General features: G+C 37.0%; 1 protein-coding gene across 1 annotated transcript in view; it reads right to left on the bottom strand.

Annotated features, from left to right (window-relative positions):
• Positions 1 to 2892: 2892 nt before the first annotated feature.
• The window catches only part of LOC120624571 (guanine nucleotide-binding protein subunit alpha homolog), a 28658-nt gene continuing 13131 nt past the window's right edge, over positions 2893 to 18419 (bottom strand). Inside the window, exons 2-3 of the mRNA XM_039891207.1 lie at positions 10519 to 10787; positions 2893 to 3877 (exon numbers count right to left, since the gene is read on the bottom strand). Coding sequence (XP_039747141.1) covers positions 3520 to 3877; positions 10519 to 10787 — 627 coding nt within the window. The 3' untranslated portion in view covers positions 2893 to 3519. The remainder of the gene's footprint in view (positions 3878 to 10518; positions 10788 to 18419) is intronic.

Raw genomic sequence — 18419 nt, 5'->3', positions numbered from 1 at the left:
CGCATGAGTTACTCAAACATGTTTTCGAAGTAATACGCGAGACTTAAGATGTTCAACTATCCGAAATTCTTCGGAACAATAAATAATTTATAGCCACCCGCCCCGAGTGTAATTTCGCGGGAGTTATAATGTCGCGCTCGCCACCCGCCCTTCAACCGCTTTTCATACATCTGATATTATCTAAGATAATTCATATAAATAAATTAATAAGATAGTTTAAAAGTTCTAAGCGTTCGGGGTGGGTGCGACGTTGTTTTATACTATTTAAAGATGTATTTGTTGATACCTCTTAAACTCAACAACAATCTAATCCAAATTTTCAGGTAACAGAATCAATTGAGTTCTACCTTTTTCCTACTCTTCCCCGAAGATAAAGATACGGAATATTTACGGATATGACGCAACAAAATATATATAGCAGTAATGTTCCGAATGAGCAAAGAGAAAGATAAAAAAAAATATTCAAGATAGGGCAGGTAAAGCCCGGATATGCGTAAATAGCAAACTCTAGGTTTTCAAGTTGGAATAGCTATTTTTCCTTAATTAACTGTATGCAAGTGAATAAATGAGTGTACATTAGTCATTTTATGTACAAAGCCCATAGGTAAATAGTAATTTTACGTCATTGAATATTTAAGGAATTTCGTATTGGTTAATTCTATCTCACAAGGGCTGTTTGGCTAAAGTTTTTGTGCATGCATTGTGTGTGCAAAAACTAAGGATTATATACGCTTCTCAGTTCACTGTACTACTTCTGACAAGAGAGGCTAAACTGTCTTCGTGAGATACAAGATTTGTATTAACTTCAAAACTCAAGTTGCCATAGTCACTTACGTTAATAATTTGTACAAAAACATTTCGTTGCTCTTTACAGCTGTACAAAATTCCATCAGTTACTCTTTTTAATTTTATATCCCTCAATGGAATCTAAGTGACAATTGATTTTACATAAGTACACGATTATGTAAGGCTCATCTGGAATCTATGACATCAATCTATGGAACATTCATTAACATAAAAGTTATATTTATGGGCAGTGGCGTGCACTTATTACATGCACGAAAGCAATGCCTACACCAAATTTTTGTATAGCTTATAACGGGGAAGGATTTTTCAAGTTTATGCCATCTTCCTGCTCCAAAACCCTGTGACCACCACTGTGTATGGGGATGAAAGTTGAAAACAGCCTTAATACGTAATAAGCACGGAAATGATGTGGAAGTAGAGGTCATGTAATAAGGAGAGAAAAAAATCTTGCTACCAGAAGAATGTTTAATATTTATGTGAAAGGCAAAGAAGTAGAGGTAGACAGAGATGATGGATGGATTGTGTGAAAGAGAATTTGAGTTTAAAAGAAGTAGATAGTGAGATGAAAAATATTAGAAGTGAGTGGAAGAAGGCATGTTGTGACGACCACACTTAGCATGGGAACAGAGCAAGAACATATAGGAAAATAGGCGTTTTCAAATTGACTGGTAACCCTACGATATCTACTTAGCTGTGGGAAAAAAGACGGTAACGAAACAATATTTGCGGACTGACGTACGTTTTTAAACGCTTTCACACTGTTTCCTTTTCGTCAACGTGTACCAAAAGCACCGATACTAGAAACGACCAGGTGCAGGCGTGGTTACGAGTGACTGACGAAGTAGTGTGTGATGGGGATATTAAATCGGTATCATCGTTATAGATACCGGTTAGTTGTAAACTAATGTGAAAACCCCAATTCACCGACTTTTCTTTACTAGGTGACGTGCAATACGCGGGAAGGTGATAAATTGAGACAAAATATTTACGATACTTAATAGTGACGTAATAGTTGCGCAACTAGTCCTGAGTACGTGCTATTTCCAATATCCGTATCTTAAAAATATATATTATTTACTTGTATAAACCAGACGGACTTTTTGTGTTGTATAAAATGTATCGTTGTTTTTATCAACTAAATTATTTGCATTTCATTTCGTCATTGAACTTATATTTTCGTTGATTCAAAGTTGAAAATAAATTACTTCACGTAAAACTTTTATTAATGTGAACGTTTGTGAAAATTGAATTTTTTTTTAATTCACTGTCTTCACGGCCTAGGAGTTCAAGCATTTTTGTACCTGATTTTTACGTCATGCGTTCAAAAAATTGTTTAAGAGATGTGAAAAGTTGTAGAAAAATTCGCGTCTAACTTCACGTAAACACAATCACTAATTTTTAGGATCTTCATTTTATCGTTAAATAAATTTAAAAAAAAACAATAAAAATGGCAGTTAAATCTACATAAATTTGTATCATCGATAGGATACTTTAATGTTATTGCTGCTGTACTTATAATTCCGATTTAAAGACTAGGGTTACATAATTGCGCATGCGGTGACAGGGCGCGTGGCAGCGATTTGTAATCAGCGCACTGCATTTAAGATAGTGGCAATAATAAATGCGCTACACTGCGGCCTGTCCCGTGTGCGGGGACAAAAACTGTACCCCCCCCCCCCCCCCTTTAGTGTACAAAAACTGTTTCTAGGTCTAGTGCATATATTAAGCTCAATACCCTTGTAAACACAAGTAAAAAGCGCCGAATACATACGTAAATTTATCAAAAAGTGATCATAATATTATATATTTCGAGTGCAAAATCTACATTTTTGGTCATAAATAAACGGATATACAAATTTTATCATTACAATATGATAGACTATACATAGACCACCGAATAGACACTCGGTGAAAGTATCGCGCCAAACGATTAGCCGGAGAGATAGCGGGAACTTTTGAGGACGTGCTTGATTAAACCTGGAAATGTTTGATATTACTTTTCTGCATCACAAGTTTGGTGGTCAGAGCACATTTAACGCATGCTTTAATATATATATATATATATATATATATATATATATATATATATATCAAAATTTTTATCTTTAACTGTTCTACAAGAAAATAGAAGCTGCGCTTTTCCGTAAACGCGAAAGAAGTGAAACATCTCTGATATATTTTCATATGCTAGCTTAACTATTTAATCAAGAGTTAGTTGAGAGACTAGGTGGGCCGGATCACACTAAATTTTTTTTTGTTTCTTTATTATGTATGAAAAGTACCATTGCTCAAAACAATTTATTCACTATCAAGAAATTTTAAAATTCTAGTTTTATAATTCTCGGGTCTTTATCACGGGCCGGTAATCAGAAATGTCAGAATTGTCATACTCAGTGATTATGCCATACTATGCTACGTAATACAGGTACTACCCATTCTCAAAAAACTTTTAGCATTTATCAAGCAACTCCCCAAAATTTCCCGCGCTCTCTCGACCGTTATAAAGCTACCGAGAGTAGGCCGACGATAAAGCTCTAAAATAAAGAAATAATAAAAAAATCACATTCCTTGTCTTTTAAAATGTGCTTTCATATTATGCAGAATATAAAACGAAATGACAACAGAGCGCACAAAATCACCTACTAATAGAACAGATAAAACAGTGCAGTATTGCCAGAAATTATCACAATCATTATTAGTCCATGACATATGTCACTGTAGCATTAGAGATTCGAGATTGCGATTCAGGATAGTGTCCTTGACGGAATTAAATACGACCTCTATGTTGTGAGTGTCTATGGCGGTGGTGAAATGGTGGTACAAGGTTGTCTTTGGTTCCCTCCGGACGTTCGCGAACATGTTGAGCAAGTACATCTGCACATCTCTCAAGTTGTGGGGGTCACCTGCGAACTGGGGGTAATACCAGCGGATGTCCGTCTCACTGCTGGCGACCTTCTTCGCTAACAGGTCCGACTTGTTGAGAAAAAGTATGATAGAGATGCCCTTGAAATTGACATTGTTCACGATCGTGTCGAAAATGTTCAGCGCCTCCTCGAGACGATTCGTTTTCCTGAAACAGATAAAAACGACAGTTTAGTTTAGTGTCTTCCATTGTCATCGTTCAACTATCGTGGGAATAAATAATGTAGTAGTATCCCGTTGCTTTCTACATCACGGTACTACAGACACAATGTCCGTAGAATTCTGTTAGTGAACCGATTCAGCTGCTCTCCACCAGGATCCAGGTGCTACGCCCCTGTGGCTTGCCTCCTCCGCTGGTTGGACCGTACCGACAACTCTGTCTCCGCTATTGTTTTCATGAGTTTAGTGCAAAAAAAGCTATGTAATATAGACCAACAGGCATAGTACAAGATTTGCTCGCAATCGAGAGGTATTCTTGGCGAATCAAAATCGTAAAATAAATGGTTCCGAACGATTAAGAACATACAGTACACAAAATATACGTGCAAACAAAACCCTAAGGTTCTCTGCGAAGATTGGAATAAAATCTTAGCTCACTACACTTATACTATGGTAGAAGACGAATGACGATGAACTTCGTTTAGATTGTAATAAAAAACCTGCCAAATGCGAGTAAGACTCGCACACAAAGGGTTCCGTACTCACAGAAGAATGCCCACAACAAACTTAGCCGGGTGTTCTTTGTTTGTTTTCACCATCTCACATTGTCATTTAAAATATTTAGAAAAGCAAGCCCGGTTAGAGTAATAATTCACACCCAAGCTATTTTACCAGTCACGTAATCCTTTATATATAGTATAAACTAATCGGAATTAGTTTATTGTAAAATTGTATTCAATTTCCTTTAAACGCGTTACTAATTTTATGGAACCTATTATATGGCACTGCAAGTGCAGGCTGAAATTATTGCAGTTACATTTTTCTTAAATTTAGAAAGAGACCCTAAAAGTGAGATACAAACAATAAAATTAGGCGCGCGTGCGAAACCAGTAGGTGCGAATGAAAAGTTCTCCACCCTGTTTGGATATAATTATACCGCCAATCGTCAACAGAGCTAGTTTCTCTCGTAAACTCGAGTATTACTCGTATTACTCGATTCGTAACGGATAAACCATGACTGACACAACTTTACTTTCATAACACACGCTGCATTTACGCATTTCCCGCATACCTGACTATATTTTAAATATATTTTAAATTAGCTGCGCAGTTAAGAGGACCATAGAAGATACAAAAGAAAATAGAGCGATCATCCGCTATTTGTATGAGAACGATGCCACCGGTCGCGACCTCTGGATTTCTCCAGAGGTCGCACGATCGTACGCAGTACTGCAGATACGCAGCGATCCTACTAGGTAATAAATAAATATAATATTAAAAAAAATTTACTACGACAGTAGACACATCGCAATCTAAAAAGTAAGCGTTAGCTTGTGTAATGGGTACTAAAATAACTGATGAATAATATACATAAATACTTATAATATACATATAAACACCTAGACACTGAAAATCATTAATGTTCATCTCACCAACATTGTCCAGTTGTGGGAATCGAACCCATAGTCTTGGACTCAGAAAGTTTCACCAACTCTTAGGTGACAACTCTTGAAGAACAGTTGATGTATGCCTAGGAATCTCCTAAGATTAAACGATTTTTTATTAAGCCATTGCCTTGTTCGTCGTTAGTGAAAATTGGCACAAGACATGCAGCTCAATAGCTATACTTAGCTGAAACTTATTCTAGGCTTTGCCAGTGATACCAAAAGTTAACCTGACGTTCCCACTATTTAGGTAGCACTTAGCTTAGGTCTTTAGTTCATAAGTGAATGAAGATTTCTATTTTGTTTTTTAAATATAACTTCTACAAAGCTGCATGTAAATCACTAACGACAAATTACTGAGGCTCAATAGTGAATGGCACCAGTGTAAGCCCGTTGAACATACGTGTGTAGTCTCTATGTAGTTATATTTAGTCTGAGGCTTGGTATATGAAAAATCTTTGATGGATCAGTTTTATCATCCGCCGTAATTTAACGTCATTACTAAATGCGATGGCAGTAAAAATATTAATGGCACGGTTATAAAAACAACGAGATAAATTAATAAAGTAAGTAGTTAATGTTTATAATGATGGATTTTATCTATTTGCGTACACGTGCGTGTTTGAATCGATACCTAAATAGAAAGTCAGAGGTAAATATGTAGTGTGAACCTTTGCTGTTCATTGGTTTCCCAAAACCCTTGAAAAGTGTGTCTGTTTGTTTGTTTATTACATCTGTTCAGATTTCAATGAAATTTGACACCTATTTAGATTACTGACAGATTTTACTATTTAAATTACTGTACGGATTAATGATAATTTTATTTTCTATAACCGAGTTTCAGAATTATCCTGCATTTGTAAAAATAACTCTAATGCTCTAGATGAATAGATTTTGATAAAGACCATAGTTTTAAAATTTGTATTTTATTGATTTATTTAGGTATTACTTTTTAAACAGTGTTATTTAAATTATTTTCACGTATTTTGAATTAAATTATCATCTCATATAAGCGTTTTCCTATTTTTATTAATTAATTATAACAATCACTATTACAAAGTTAACTTCTTTTTATACATTACTCATTTTCCAGATCGCGAAGCATAGAATCGAGTCGAATTTTTAAAAGTAAAAAAGCTTTTTCTAAACCGTATCACAACCTATTACATTTTCCATCTCGTACAAAGTCATTTATTTTAAATACGTTACAATTATATGAAAACTGAATTATACGTTTTTTTTTAATTATAGTCATTTCTCTTAATGATGCAGTCAGCAGCCTTGGCACCATTGTACGCCATGACTGCATCAATAAGTTTACTAATAAGTTTTAAAGTGCCATCAGTAAAATTGAACGCCAAATACCAAAAAAAAAAACGGGCGGTGTTCGACAAGCTAAGTAATATGGAGGTACAAAACAAATAGAACAAAGTGGCTAAGGAGATACACAGAAGCGTTTTGAGCCAGATGACTAGGTAATTAGTATGACCGCCGCCCGGTCTAAATGATTACAGTAGTATTCGCACGACTAGCAGCCCGCTGCGGATGTGAATTAGCAATTCATAATCGCTTTGATTGTGAATACAAATATGATTCAGTACTTTGTTATTAACGGTACAGTACCCAGTGGTAGTAGAGCTTTTTGCGAGCATTACTACTACTGTGTACTGTACCGTGTGCAGAGCTCGTACAGGGAAGTACTACCACCATAATTATTCCTGCCGCTAAACAGCACTGTTGCTATGCTGCGTTCCGATCGGCAGGGCTAGCGCGGGCAGGAGACAAAAATAATAAATAATATAAGGGGTATAATGAACGTGTCCACCTGTTATAAAAGCACATGGAACAGGACAAAAGTTAACCCCCATTTTTTCACATATATATTATTTGGATATTATTTCCACTTGTGCGCCAGTGCTCTGATAGTTAAATAAATATAAATAAATAAATATACTACGACAATACACACGTCGCCATCTAGCGCCAAAGTAAGCGTAGCTTGTGTTATGGGTACGAATGATGAATATTTTTATGAATAATATGCATAAAATACTTATAATATACAGATGAACAACCAGGCACTGAAAAACATTCATGTTAATCACACAAACATTTTCCAGTCGTGGGAATCGAACCTACGGCCTTGCAGATTCGCTGCAAACTGCGCCAATTGGCCGTCAAATACTTCCAAGTTGATAAAACTCTGGGAGAAAATAAATTTTTATCTACGCCTCAGTTGATGGACATATGGCAACACTTTGCAGGATGTGTTCCTTGCATGCCGTGCGATGGTTTTCCACTTACCATCAGGTGAGCTATCTGCTTGGTCCATTAATTATTAACTATATATATAAAAAACGGGGGGGAATGTGAATCACAAAGAACTAAGAAACTGCGTCATTTTTCATCACCCAATCGCGGCCAAGTTAATGTGTATCTTTATACACTTTAACTATATTTTTTTTATTTTTTTATTGTTATTAGGTACACAAAACAGGTAATAACTAAAAGTAGATCTAAATATAAGTAATAACAAGTTTTGTTCTAAGCTACAACCCAAAGTATGTGTACACAACTTGGAATTAAAATAAACAAAAAGACATAACATATATAGAAGACATAAAAGTCACAGTGTATATTATTAACCTTCCCTCATTTGCGAGGGGCTAGTTCGAATCCCAGCACGCATTTCTAACTTTTTTAAAGTTATGTGCGTTTTAAGCAAGAAAATATCATTTGCTTTAACTGCTAAGGAAAACATCTTATGGAATGCTGCATGACTACATAATATTTCTAAAAGGCGTGTGGAGTCCACCAATCCACAATGGGCCGGCGTGTTGGACTACAGCTTAAACCCTACTCATTGTAGCAGAGTCCCGTGCCATGAAGTGGGTCGGTAACGGGTTGATATGACGATGATGTATACATAACCATGATAACAATTGGATGGCCAAGTTCAAGGAATCGCTAAGTCTAAACTGACTGAATAACTATGCAAAGAACCGGTAGGTATAAACGGAGTAATATATTTCTGTAAGGCAACGACCTCTTTTTCGTCGTCCCTAACTGGACTACACTAGGTGTGTGTTTCTAAGAAATAATAGCATTAATTGGATATGGCTAATAATCTCTAGCTAGTTCAACAAATTTTCCACGCCCCTTCCCATTAGCTTCGATTGTGTTCAAGTGTCTCTATTATTTGATATGCATGAATACTATAGAGTTTCACTTGTCCTTGTGTATGTCTGTTTGTAATCTTTTTTTTTTTTTTCACTAGAAGTGAGCCCTACTGCAATCAAACACGATTTTAAGGGATGAAGTATTCTAAGATAGTAGCGGCCTTACCAGTTAGGGTGGCATTTATTTGAATCGCATACCCCTAATCATTTTCTACAGGGCATCGTACCGGAACACTAAATCGCTTGGCGGCACGGCTCTGTCTGTATGGTGGTTACAGGCCGGGGCCAAGGGCTCTCATCAGACAAGATAAAAATCTAGAAAAAAATAACATCCAAATTTCCACCCCCACGGATCAAACCTGCGACTACCCACAAATCATGCAAGCCAAATATGATCCACTGTAACTGGAAGTTTGAAGGAAAATTACGCAGTGACAACCGACTGTGTTTACATTTAAGGTCAAATAAAGTCAAGGATTACAATTGCCACAGAAAAGAGATAAAGGTAAATATTAATACAATCATTTTAGCACACAGTTTATATGCAAACGAAAACATATTATGTAGGCAGAGCACTTAAATGTTGTTCAGTCACTAAAATGAGGGTTGACAAATTGATTTTAGGCAGTTGTAGTTATCTAAAACATACGTTAAATGCTTTAAATTAGAATTATTTCTGGAAGGGCAGATTTTTCAATCGGAAAACAAATAAGAAGGGGCCTAGCGTGGGCAGGAGACATTTTTTCTCCGCGGAAAAGGTCAAAATGTTACCTTCTCCCACAGCTTTATCAACTCTCCGAGCGTTGGTTCACGAATGTTATAATAAACACTAAACTTCTCCTATTACATATTGCCGTGGTTTGGCTGGTGAACACGTTAACTTTATCCCTTATCGGGGGATATATAATTTTTGTTCCCTTTCTATGCAAGCCGTGCTGAGTAATAAATTTTATAGATTTCCTTGATTGAAAATCAGCCTTCAATCGTGTACTGCGTAGCCCCTCTAGTCAAAGTCAGAAGTCAAAAATATCTTTATTTACGTAGGCCCGTAAGTGGTACATCTGATGCGTACATAACATGAAAGAATATATGATAACCATACTCATAAACTTTAAACTAAAGCTACGGGTTTTTCAAACGCGACCTGGTCTGGTCTGGTCTGGTGGAAGACCATAAGAAACTTTGCCGGGTACAAATCATCATAATCATAATATCCACCCATAACCGGCCCACTACAGGGCACGGATCTCCTCCCAAAATGAGAAGGGGCCGTAGTCCACCACGCTGGCCCTGCGCGGATTGTTAGACTTCACACACCTTTGAGAACATTATGGAGAACTCTCAGATATGCAGGTTTCCTCACGTTGAATCAAATGTTATTTTAGTTGCTTTAAACGCAAATAACTTAGAAAAGTTAGAGGTGCGTTCTGCGATACGAACTCGTCTCCCCAAAAGTGAAGTCGAAGTCCTTCCCACTGGGCTATCACCGCCTCAAAAACAACAAACATTCGGGTATATTGCCAGGTATTATGAAAAGAAGGACGATAAGACGAGTGGAACATGCAAAAGTCTATGACCAAAAAATACAGCTTTCTTCCAGATATACTGCATAAGCAGTTCCTGCAAGATCGAGTGGAGATAGGGAGGAGGTTTATAGTCCGTATGCCATTGGCGGCCGAGTGGCGCAGTGGGCAGCGACCCTGCTTTCTGAGTACAAGGTCGTGGGTTCGATTACCACAACTGGAAAATGATTGTGTGATGAACAAGGATGTTTTGCAGTGTCTGGGTGTTTATCTTTATATTATAAGTATTTATGCGTATTATATTCATAAAATAATATACATCAGCTATCTTAGTATCTTAGGCGATGTGTGTATTGTCGAATTATATTTATTTTTTATTTATTGGGATCATTCCCAATAGAGTCGGGCACGCACAAGGAATCCATGAGGGATTTGCCCTTACCATAAAAAAATATATATATTAGTTATGACTGAAATCCTCACCTGTCTTCCGATAGCACTTGGTCGAACTCAGAGGACGAAACTAGAAACAATATCGACGTGACGGAATCGAAGCACTGTGTCCACTTCTGCCTCTGCGTCCGTTGTCCGCCGACATCGACGAAGACAAATGGCACATTGTTGATGTTGATCGTACACTCCGTGATGCCCTTCGTGGCTTTCCGGCAGTGGAGGATGTCCTGGTGCGAGGGCATGTAGTCCGGCCTCGCTATGCGCTCCAGCTCACCGAAGAAGTAGCTTACTGAATCGCTCTGGAAAATAGAAATGGAAAATATTATTACAAACCATTATTTTTGACGACCTCTCTGGTGCAGCGGTGGGCGCTGTGGAGGCCGCGGTTTGCCTACAATTGTCCGGCCAGGAAATTTGGGAATTTATAATTTCAGAATATGCTCTGGTCTACTGTCAGCCTCGGCCGTGGCTAGTTACCACCCTACCGACAAAGACGTACTGCTAAGCGATTCAGAGTTCCGGTATGATGTCGCGTAGAAAAAGACTAGGGATATGAGTTTAATAAAACTGCCATTCCCCTAGTAACTTTAACAGCCGCTGCTCCGTGATAAATATTATATAATGTCCATCTCCAGGTACAAGTTCTCAAGCTACATAGGTGCCAAATTTCATCAAGATCGGTTCTAGGGTTGAGCCGAACTTCGGTAACATACAAACAAACAAATGAACTTACGCCATCGACCCGCCAATCTTCACTGGCAGAAAATAAGACATCGGAATTTTCGAAAATCAATATAGACTTCCGTGTAAAGATATCATTGTCGAGACGAAAATAAATAAATACATGGCAAAAGAAATACATTCGTTATAAGATTAAAATTGTACATTAACATAATATTATATTGTAGGACGTAGGGAAACCAGATTCAAGGGTCATTGCGTGTGACATTTAATAAATTACAAAATTCCATTCACCTTAAACTTAAAAAAAAAACTCGAGAGCTGTTAAAGAAATCCAGTATATCTTAACTGTCATAAGAAGACCTTTGTCATTAAAGGAGAAGCTTAGATATTCTGTGGTTTAAGATCACACAGAGATTCTTACGAGATAATTAGGTTTCCGCATAACATACATCACGCATATCTGTTATTTAATTTTGAATTCGCCATAATATCTTCGAAACTGATTGTTCCAAACTTAATATTATGGAGATTCAATCAACCTAAGAATGAATTAAAATTTTTGTAAAATTACTTTTAAATTGGCCCTAATATTATGCACGTCACATTAAATAGCTTACGGTTTAGATTCTAGTGCAAGACTATTAGCCTAAATGAGCAAAAATAAATTGGATGAACTCAAAACCATTGAACCTAACAAGGCATTTCATTCAATTCCATCTTATTCAGCCTTCAATTCATTCATCTGATCTTTGTATTGACGCCATTCCTATTTATCTAATGCTTCTTTGTTAACTCGACTGACCGTACATTAAGTGGGACCTTATTCGCTAACCACGCGTAAAAGACACACTCGGTAAGATGAAATTCAAGAACTGTAATAATAAGTATGTCCTACAGCACGCAGAGCATTAATTTTTGCATGTGAAATGTCTTATTCGCAAGAACGCTTTATTTTTTTAATCGCTTAATTTTTTATAATAACCGACCATGAAATGTTCATTCCTTATCTCATGATAATAAAATACATACGAAGTGGTACTTACGCCTGCTTCTATCAAATAGGAAACATTCAAACATTCACTGAGAGTATACTAGTGAGGACAAATGCAGAGTATACAAGTGGATCACCAACCATTGATAGGTATTAAGATACCTTCTCTGTGGTGTACATTAAAAATATATTCATCATTCATACGATAACATTTTACAGATTCTCACAACAAATGCTTGCATTTCGCATCTGTACCCTTGGTACAAGATTTGCTCGCTCGCAATCGAGAAGTCGTTTTCGAGTATGAGAAATACTTGAACAACGGAGTAAAATGCTTCCTATTTGCATTGCATTAAAGCTGAAATTTGCCTTTAACTCTTTAAATCCTACTATTGGCAGAATATGTGTAAAACAAAAATTAGAAGTACAGGATTTGCGACTCTAAAATTTTACTTAGACGATCCGGAGTTCGATTTGCGACAACAACACCTCGATTGCAAGCGAGTAAATCTTGTGCTAAGGCTACTGTTTATATTGGGAATATCATATCAAATCGTGGCCTAGTTTTACCTACCAAACACTGTTAAAAAAAAAAAAGGAAAAATGTATTTCATAAAACCGCTTGTCGCGCGTCATTGCATGAATATAATAATTCCGTAGGATACAAAAATTTATATTACTACAAAACTTAAGTGCGATAAGTGCACATTTGAAGCAATAAAGGATGTCAAGTTGATGAGGTCACACCTACAATCCGTGTTAAAATTGAGCATACACAATGAAAAGTGACGCGCCAAGTCACTGCTCCGGTGCGTCAATTAGGGTTGTCACAATCGTCTCATTACCAACTAAGCCTATTTCTACCCGCTGCACAGGCCACCTTTCCCATAGGATCATCATCATCATCATCACATCAACCCATAACCGGCCCACTACAGAGCACGCGTTTTTTCCAACAATGAGAAGGGGTTAAGACCTTGGTCCACCACGCTAGCCCAGTGCGGTTTGATGGGCTCCACACACCTTTGAGAACATTATATAGAACTCTCAGGCATGCAGATTATTTCGCGATGTTTTCCTTCACCGTTGATGAAAGTGATATTTTAGTTACGCACATAACTTAGGAAAAAGTAAGAGGTGCTGGGATTCGAACTCGTCTCCCCGTAAGTGAAGTTGAGCTATTATCCAATGCGCTATCACCGCTCTCTTTAGATTTGAATACCTCCATCCCATAGGATGGAGGCATTCAAATCTGAAGCTATCGACGCTGTTTTACAGCGGATAGGTACAATCTGCTTTACCATAAATTATAATAGTGATGTACAATTTGGCCGTTTAAACCGGCCATGAAATTTAACCAGGTTAAATAGTTCAGCAGCCAACTAATTAACTTAAACTAACCGGTTAAATTAATTAACTAGCTAACCGGTTAAATTAGTTAACTAGTTTGTTAGCAAGAGAATAGAAATGAACACTGGGTCTTCATCGGTCTTCTTCGGTCACACAACTTCTGGTCAGAAAAGCCTACAGGCAAACCCGGGTATTCATTGAAATTCTACTACACAAACTTGTGTTAAGACCAAGAAGACGATGTAAAAAGTTACATTGCATCTCATATTTTTATTAAAACATATGGAGTACTGAGTGACAAAAAATAGCCCATAAAGGACATTAACGCTATAGGAATCCCTATAAGATGTCCCCAAAAACTAGTAAACACAATTTAATTTATTTATTTTTAAATCCAGTTCCGAGAATAGGCATTAATTAACTAACTTATCATTACACCCACGCCCTTCAGACCGAACACAGCATTGCAACAATGCTGCTTAGAGGCAGAAGTAAGCATGGCGGTAGTACTTTCCCGGACGAGCTCGGTCTCAAAAAGCTCTACTACTACTGCACTACTACAACTGGCAGCCCTGAAGCAGAAAAAACACATACTGCGCGTATCGAAACGTTACGATTTTTCACACGACAATGCAAACGAATAGTAGGCACGGTACGCAAATAAGATGACACCGTTAGGTGTAATACAAACAAGAAACATTTAACTCAATTAACTTTCTGAAAAGTCTATAGTGATCTTCGTTTTAGAATCCATTGTTCAAGATTAATCGAAAAAATTGAGAATTAAAACCAAAAGCCAATATGATAACAATCACCCACACTTGCCTATAAATAAACCTTTTTTTTTTTGGCGTGGTGGAAAAGCTTTTTTTCTACCTCCTACCCTTGGGCAGAACAGATGTTATGTGGGGCTCCCCCTCTAAAGGGGGTGTACCCAAAACTAAAAACCACCACGGCTTTTTTAGGCTCTAACAATGCTTCTTGTTGGCTCATCATTGCTTTCTAACGGGCATGATGGTCTTCAAGCGCTGGCCTGTCGTTAATAAAATCAACTAAAAACTACCATACTAAGAGCTATATGTTAGTTGGTGCAAACATGGCGGTGTTAAGTGACCCAGCAGTGTATTAATTGAAGGATACGGTGAACGATTACAGACAAAAGCCTTTATTGGCAAGGCGAGCTACTGATAAAAACCAGTCGGTTAAAACTCGTCGCTTATCAGAAATTGAGACGCTTTCTTGTTCGCTAAACAATCGGGCAAATACTGCTATGCTAACAGGTGTTTGAACATAGCCGTAATTGATAAGCTACTGGTTCTTAAGCCGCTTGATGTAATTAAGTAATGTGTAAGTTTACTATCCCTACTAATATTATAAATGTGAATGTAAGTTTGTTTGTTACGCTTTCACACAAAAACTACTGAATAGATCATCATGAAACTTTGTACAGATATTTCTGAAGGTACTAGAAGTAATATAGGATGCTTTTCATCCCGAAATTAAGCTCAGTTCTTTTGGGAGAGGGGACGGAACTGTTTGACGATGTTACACCATAACGCCGTCAAATGATAACCGATTTAAATAATTACTTACTTTCTTTTTTATATAAGAATAACTAAACATCGAATAACATCAACCAAAAGACTATTGGTTGATGATGATGACCACATGATAGATATAATAACTGGGACAGACGACTTAACTTGCACTACAAGGCACGGCGGTGGACAACGCCAATGGAACCTCGCCAAAAATTCAACCACTAGAACACTAGACGATCCATAAAAATAAGTCTAAGTTAACATTATTACCAGTTAATTGATTAACACTCAGCTAATTGATCATTAATGGAGACCGGTTGCGAAACCAAAGGGTTAATAGCAAACCAATGTCATTATAGTTACTACAAAATCAGAACGGCGTTGCGGAATAAAAGAATCTCTTGTTAAAAGTCGTTAATTAGGCCCTAATGATGGTTACTTCAACTTCTAATGAATGAAGAATGCTCATGCCGTCGGATCTCTTTAGTGAATTTCCCATTTAAATTATATTTGCTAGCTTTTCTAGCCTTCTACACCAAAGATGATTCTGCACTTAAGATGCTTTGATCCAATACAGGAATCTTTAAGAACTGGCCAAGTGACCAATCGCGTCACGCAATGCGAATAAATTTATGGGAAACCGCGTCAATAGCAGCGCCGCCGATGATCACTACAATGTATAGAAGCATACCAAACATTGTACAGGATGATTGGTTTGCTTCCAAACGTTTCTTTAACTTAATTTAAGTCACTAAACCCTTAAAACTCGCGAGCGCGATTTTTTGCGCTACGTCTTCCTTGGCCAGTACGTCAGAAGGAATGCGCCTGTCTAGATCCTACTCTTGATTTCTTGGTTTGAAGGTACTCATGGGTGATCGAGAAAATGGAAGGACATTATTCAATTTCACTTGACTACATCCCATATTGTTCTGAAAGGATTTAAATATTAAACCGCATTGGAATGAATATTTTAATGAGAGATTGCTTGATAAAGGTATATGGTACAGAACCATTCAATCTGAGCCTTGATCTCAACTAAATCGGTAACTCTGGTTCTTCCAGGGTGGTTCTCATTCTGATTTGATCAAGAACAGATGCTCCGCGTATAAAGTCGGTCATTTAAAGTCACAAAACATTACAAAGTTTAAAAAGATATAAATCAAGTAGAAAGGTCGTGAGGCAAAATACATTAAGTTCATACGAAGTTATTTTAACTACCTTTAACATAGATAGTTTACTGTTAAAATTCTATATCAATAAACGATTTTAGAAATCATAATTCAATAAAAAGGTGACAAATTCGTAATCATTTTCGTTTTATACTAAAGTAACAAGCGTTTGGGGAGCTAAGAACTTTTTCCAATCGTGTTTCTAGTTCTGAACAAATCAAGAGTAAAGGCCCAAAAAGCGTATAGGTATAACAAAATAGCAAAGACATTGTCATGATGTTTTTAAAAGAAGCCTTTTCAGTCGGTTTAAGCAAAAAAAAACTGTACCTATTAAGTTTAGCGACAACCAATTTACTGCACAATCGAAGTAATTAGTTCACAAACGTTGAAAAGAAAACATTACTGATTTCCACTATTTGTTTGGAGATAAAGATCTTATCTACCGTTGGAAATCATTTTATAGGCATTACAATTCAACGCAATATTAGCAAACACACTATTACGTGATGATTCATGAACTGCTTTCGAAACAAAGGAAATAAACTAAGTGGTAACGACATTTTGCTGTAAGGTGTAGGGTACGATGTCTGCGGACGCAATATTACTCCTACATTAATTAATTCACATTGAAAACTCTTATGTTTAAACTACAGAAAAACTGACTCTATTGGCTGTATTATAGAGTTCACTTTCGATTGGATTTTATAGTACGAAATACTTTGATATATGAAAAGAGATATATAACGTTGACGTGTATAGCGGTGAAAACTAGTTTTTAGGACTTAGGCTTCTCTTTCGGAGGAACCTACTTCGATCCCCGGGTCGAACCCTCTTAACTTTTCGGAGACACCTAGCCAGCGTGGTGAACTAAGGCTAAAAGGTTGTGGGCCGGCAATGGGTTGATGATGAAAATGCTGGTTGGGTGACTTTGGATGTGTGAGTTTAGTCATTAATTACCTTTTCTCCGTACCTCGGAGAGCACATTAAGCGTCCGGTCCCGGTCATTAAACACCTCATAATTATGGTAACAGAATCTACTAAATATACTCCTACATTAATTTATATTAAAAACTCTTTAGTTTTCTACGTTAGACAAACTAAAGAGTCTCTATTAAATTTATTGTAGGTAAAGGTTCACAATTAATGGCAACAAAAATTATGGAACAAAAGGGGGGGGAGGGGGGGGGGGTGGACTTGGCTCCGGAAGCAAGATCAGTATAATATCGCGGTATAGAAGAGAGATACAGTTAATCGACGCCTTTTCTATAGCATTTAACACTAAATACCCTTAAGTTTTTACACAACGTTTTTATAACCGAATTCTACTTAAACCTTTCATTGGATACTAAACACTTTTCACAAAATGTTTGATATCATATCCGCACATTTGTCAAGAAGTCATATTACAAACAAACTGACACCGCATTCGTCAAAATCAAAACAGAAAAAGTACACGCCACAGACAAACAAATTTAAGACCACTTATATCAAAACAAGTCCGTAGTCCGGCAAAAATAGGAGTTGAGCTAAATTAAGCAGATATATTAAAACAGATTAGGACCGTTTAGTTATTTTCCTCTCATAACTAGTTTAGAGGAGAATTCTTAGAAGCTTAGTCTGGTTTATATATTTGGTTGAGCTCGAAGCCGAAAACGTAGGCTTATAATTGATTGTGTGGTTACTGAGAAGCTCAAGGAGGGAGTGAGAAGATCGCTGCACGAAATCTCGCAGCGAGACCTAAAATTTGCTATTTAAAACACAGTCTTTCTTATGGCTCGATATGGGTTATCCATATTAATATTATAACTACGGAAATTTATCTGTTTGTTTATTTATAAGGTACTTCTGTTCGGCGCAAACAATAACGTTCTTCGAAAAATTTCTGTCACTGAAATAGCTGTTTTTTAAATACATACACTATGCCTAAGTACACTTGCCTAGAAGATGCCTTTTCAATCTTGATTTAGTTGTACTTATATTATCGTAGATGAAAAAAGGATGCCGGAATGGCGTTACAGATTTCGAAAGCTACTATGCAGGAGCCATTAAAAAACGAGACTTATCCGAGGAAAATGGAGGATTTGTATAAGATTCATTAAAAAAACATTTCTGTCGTAATTTATAGATCGGAGTTCCGATTGACGTTTCTATCCCGAGTGCTAGAATGGTGACATCGCACCGGTAGACGCAGCGTTG

The sequence above is a fragment of the Pararge aegeria genome, chromosome 6, assembly GCF_905163445.1.
Source record: "Pararge aegeria chromosome 6, ilParAegt1.1, whole genome shotgun sequence".
NCBI classification, from domain to species: Eukaryota; Metazoa; Arthropoda; class Insecta; order Lepidoptera; family Nymphalidae; genus Pararge; species Pararge aegeria.
The sequence above is the reverse complement of the archived record's forward strand: the minus strand, read 5'-3'. Positions and strand labels throughout refer to the sequence as shown.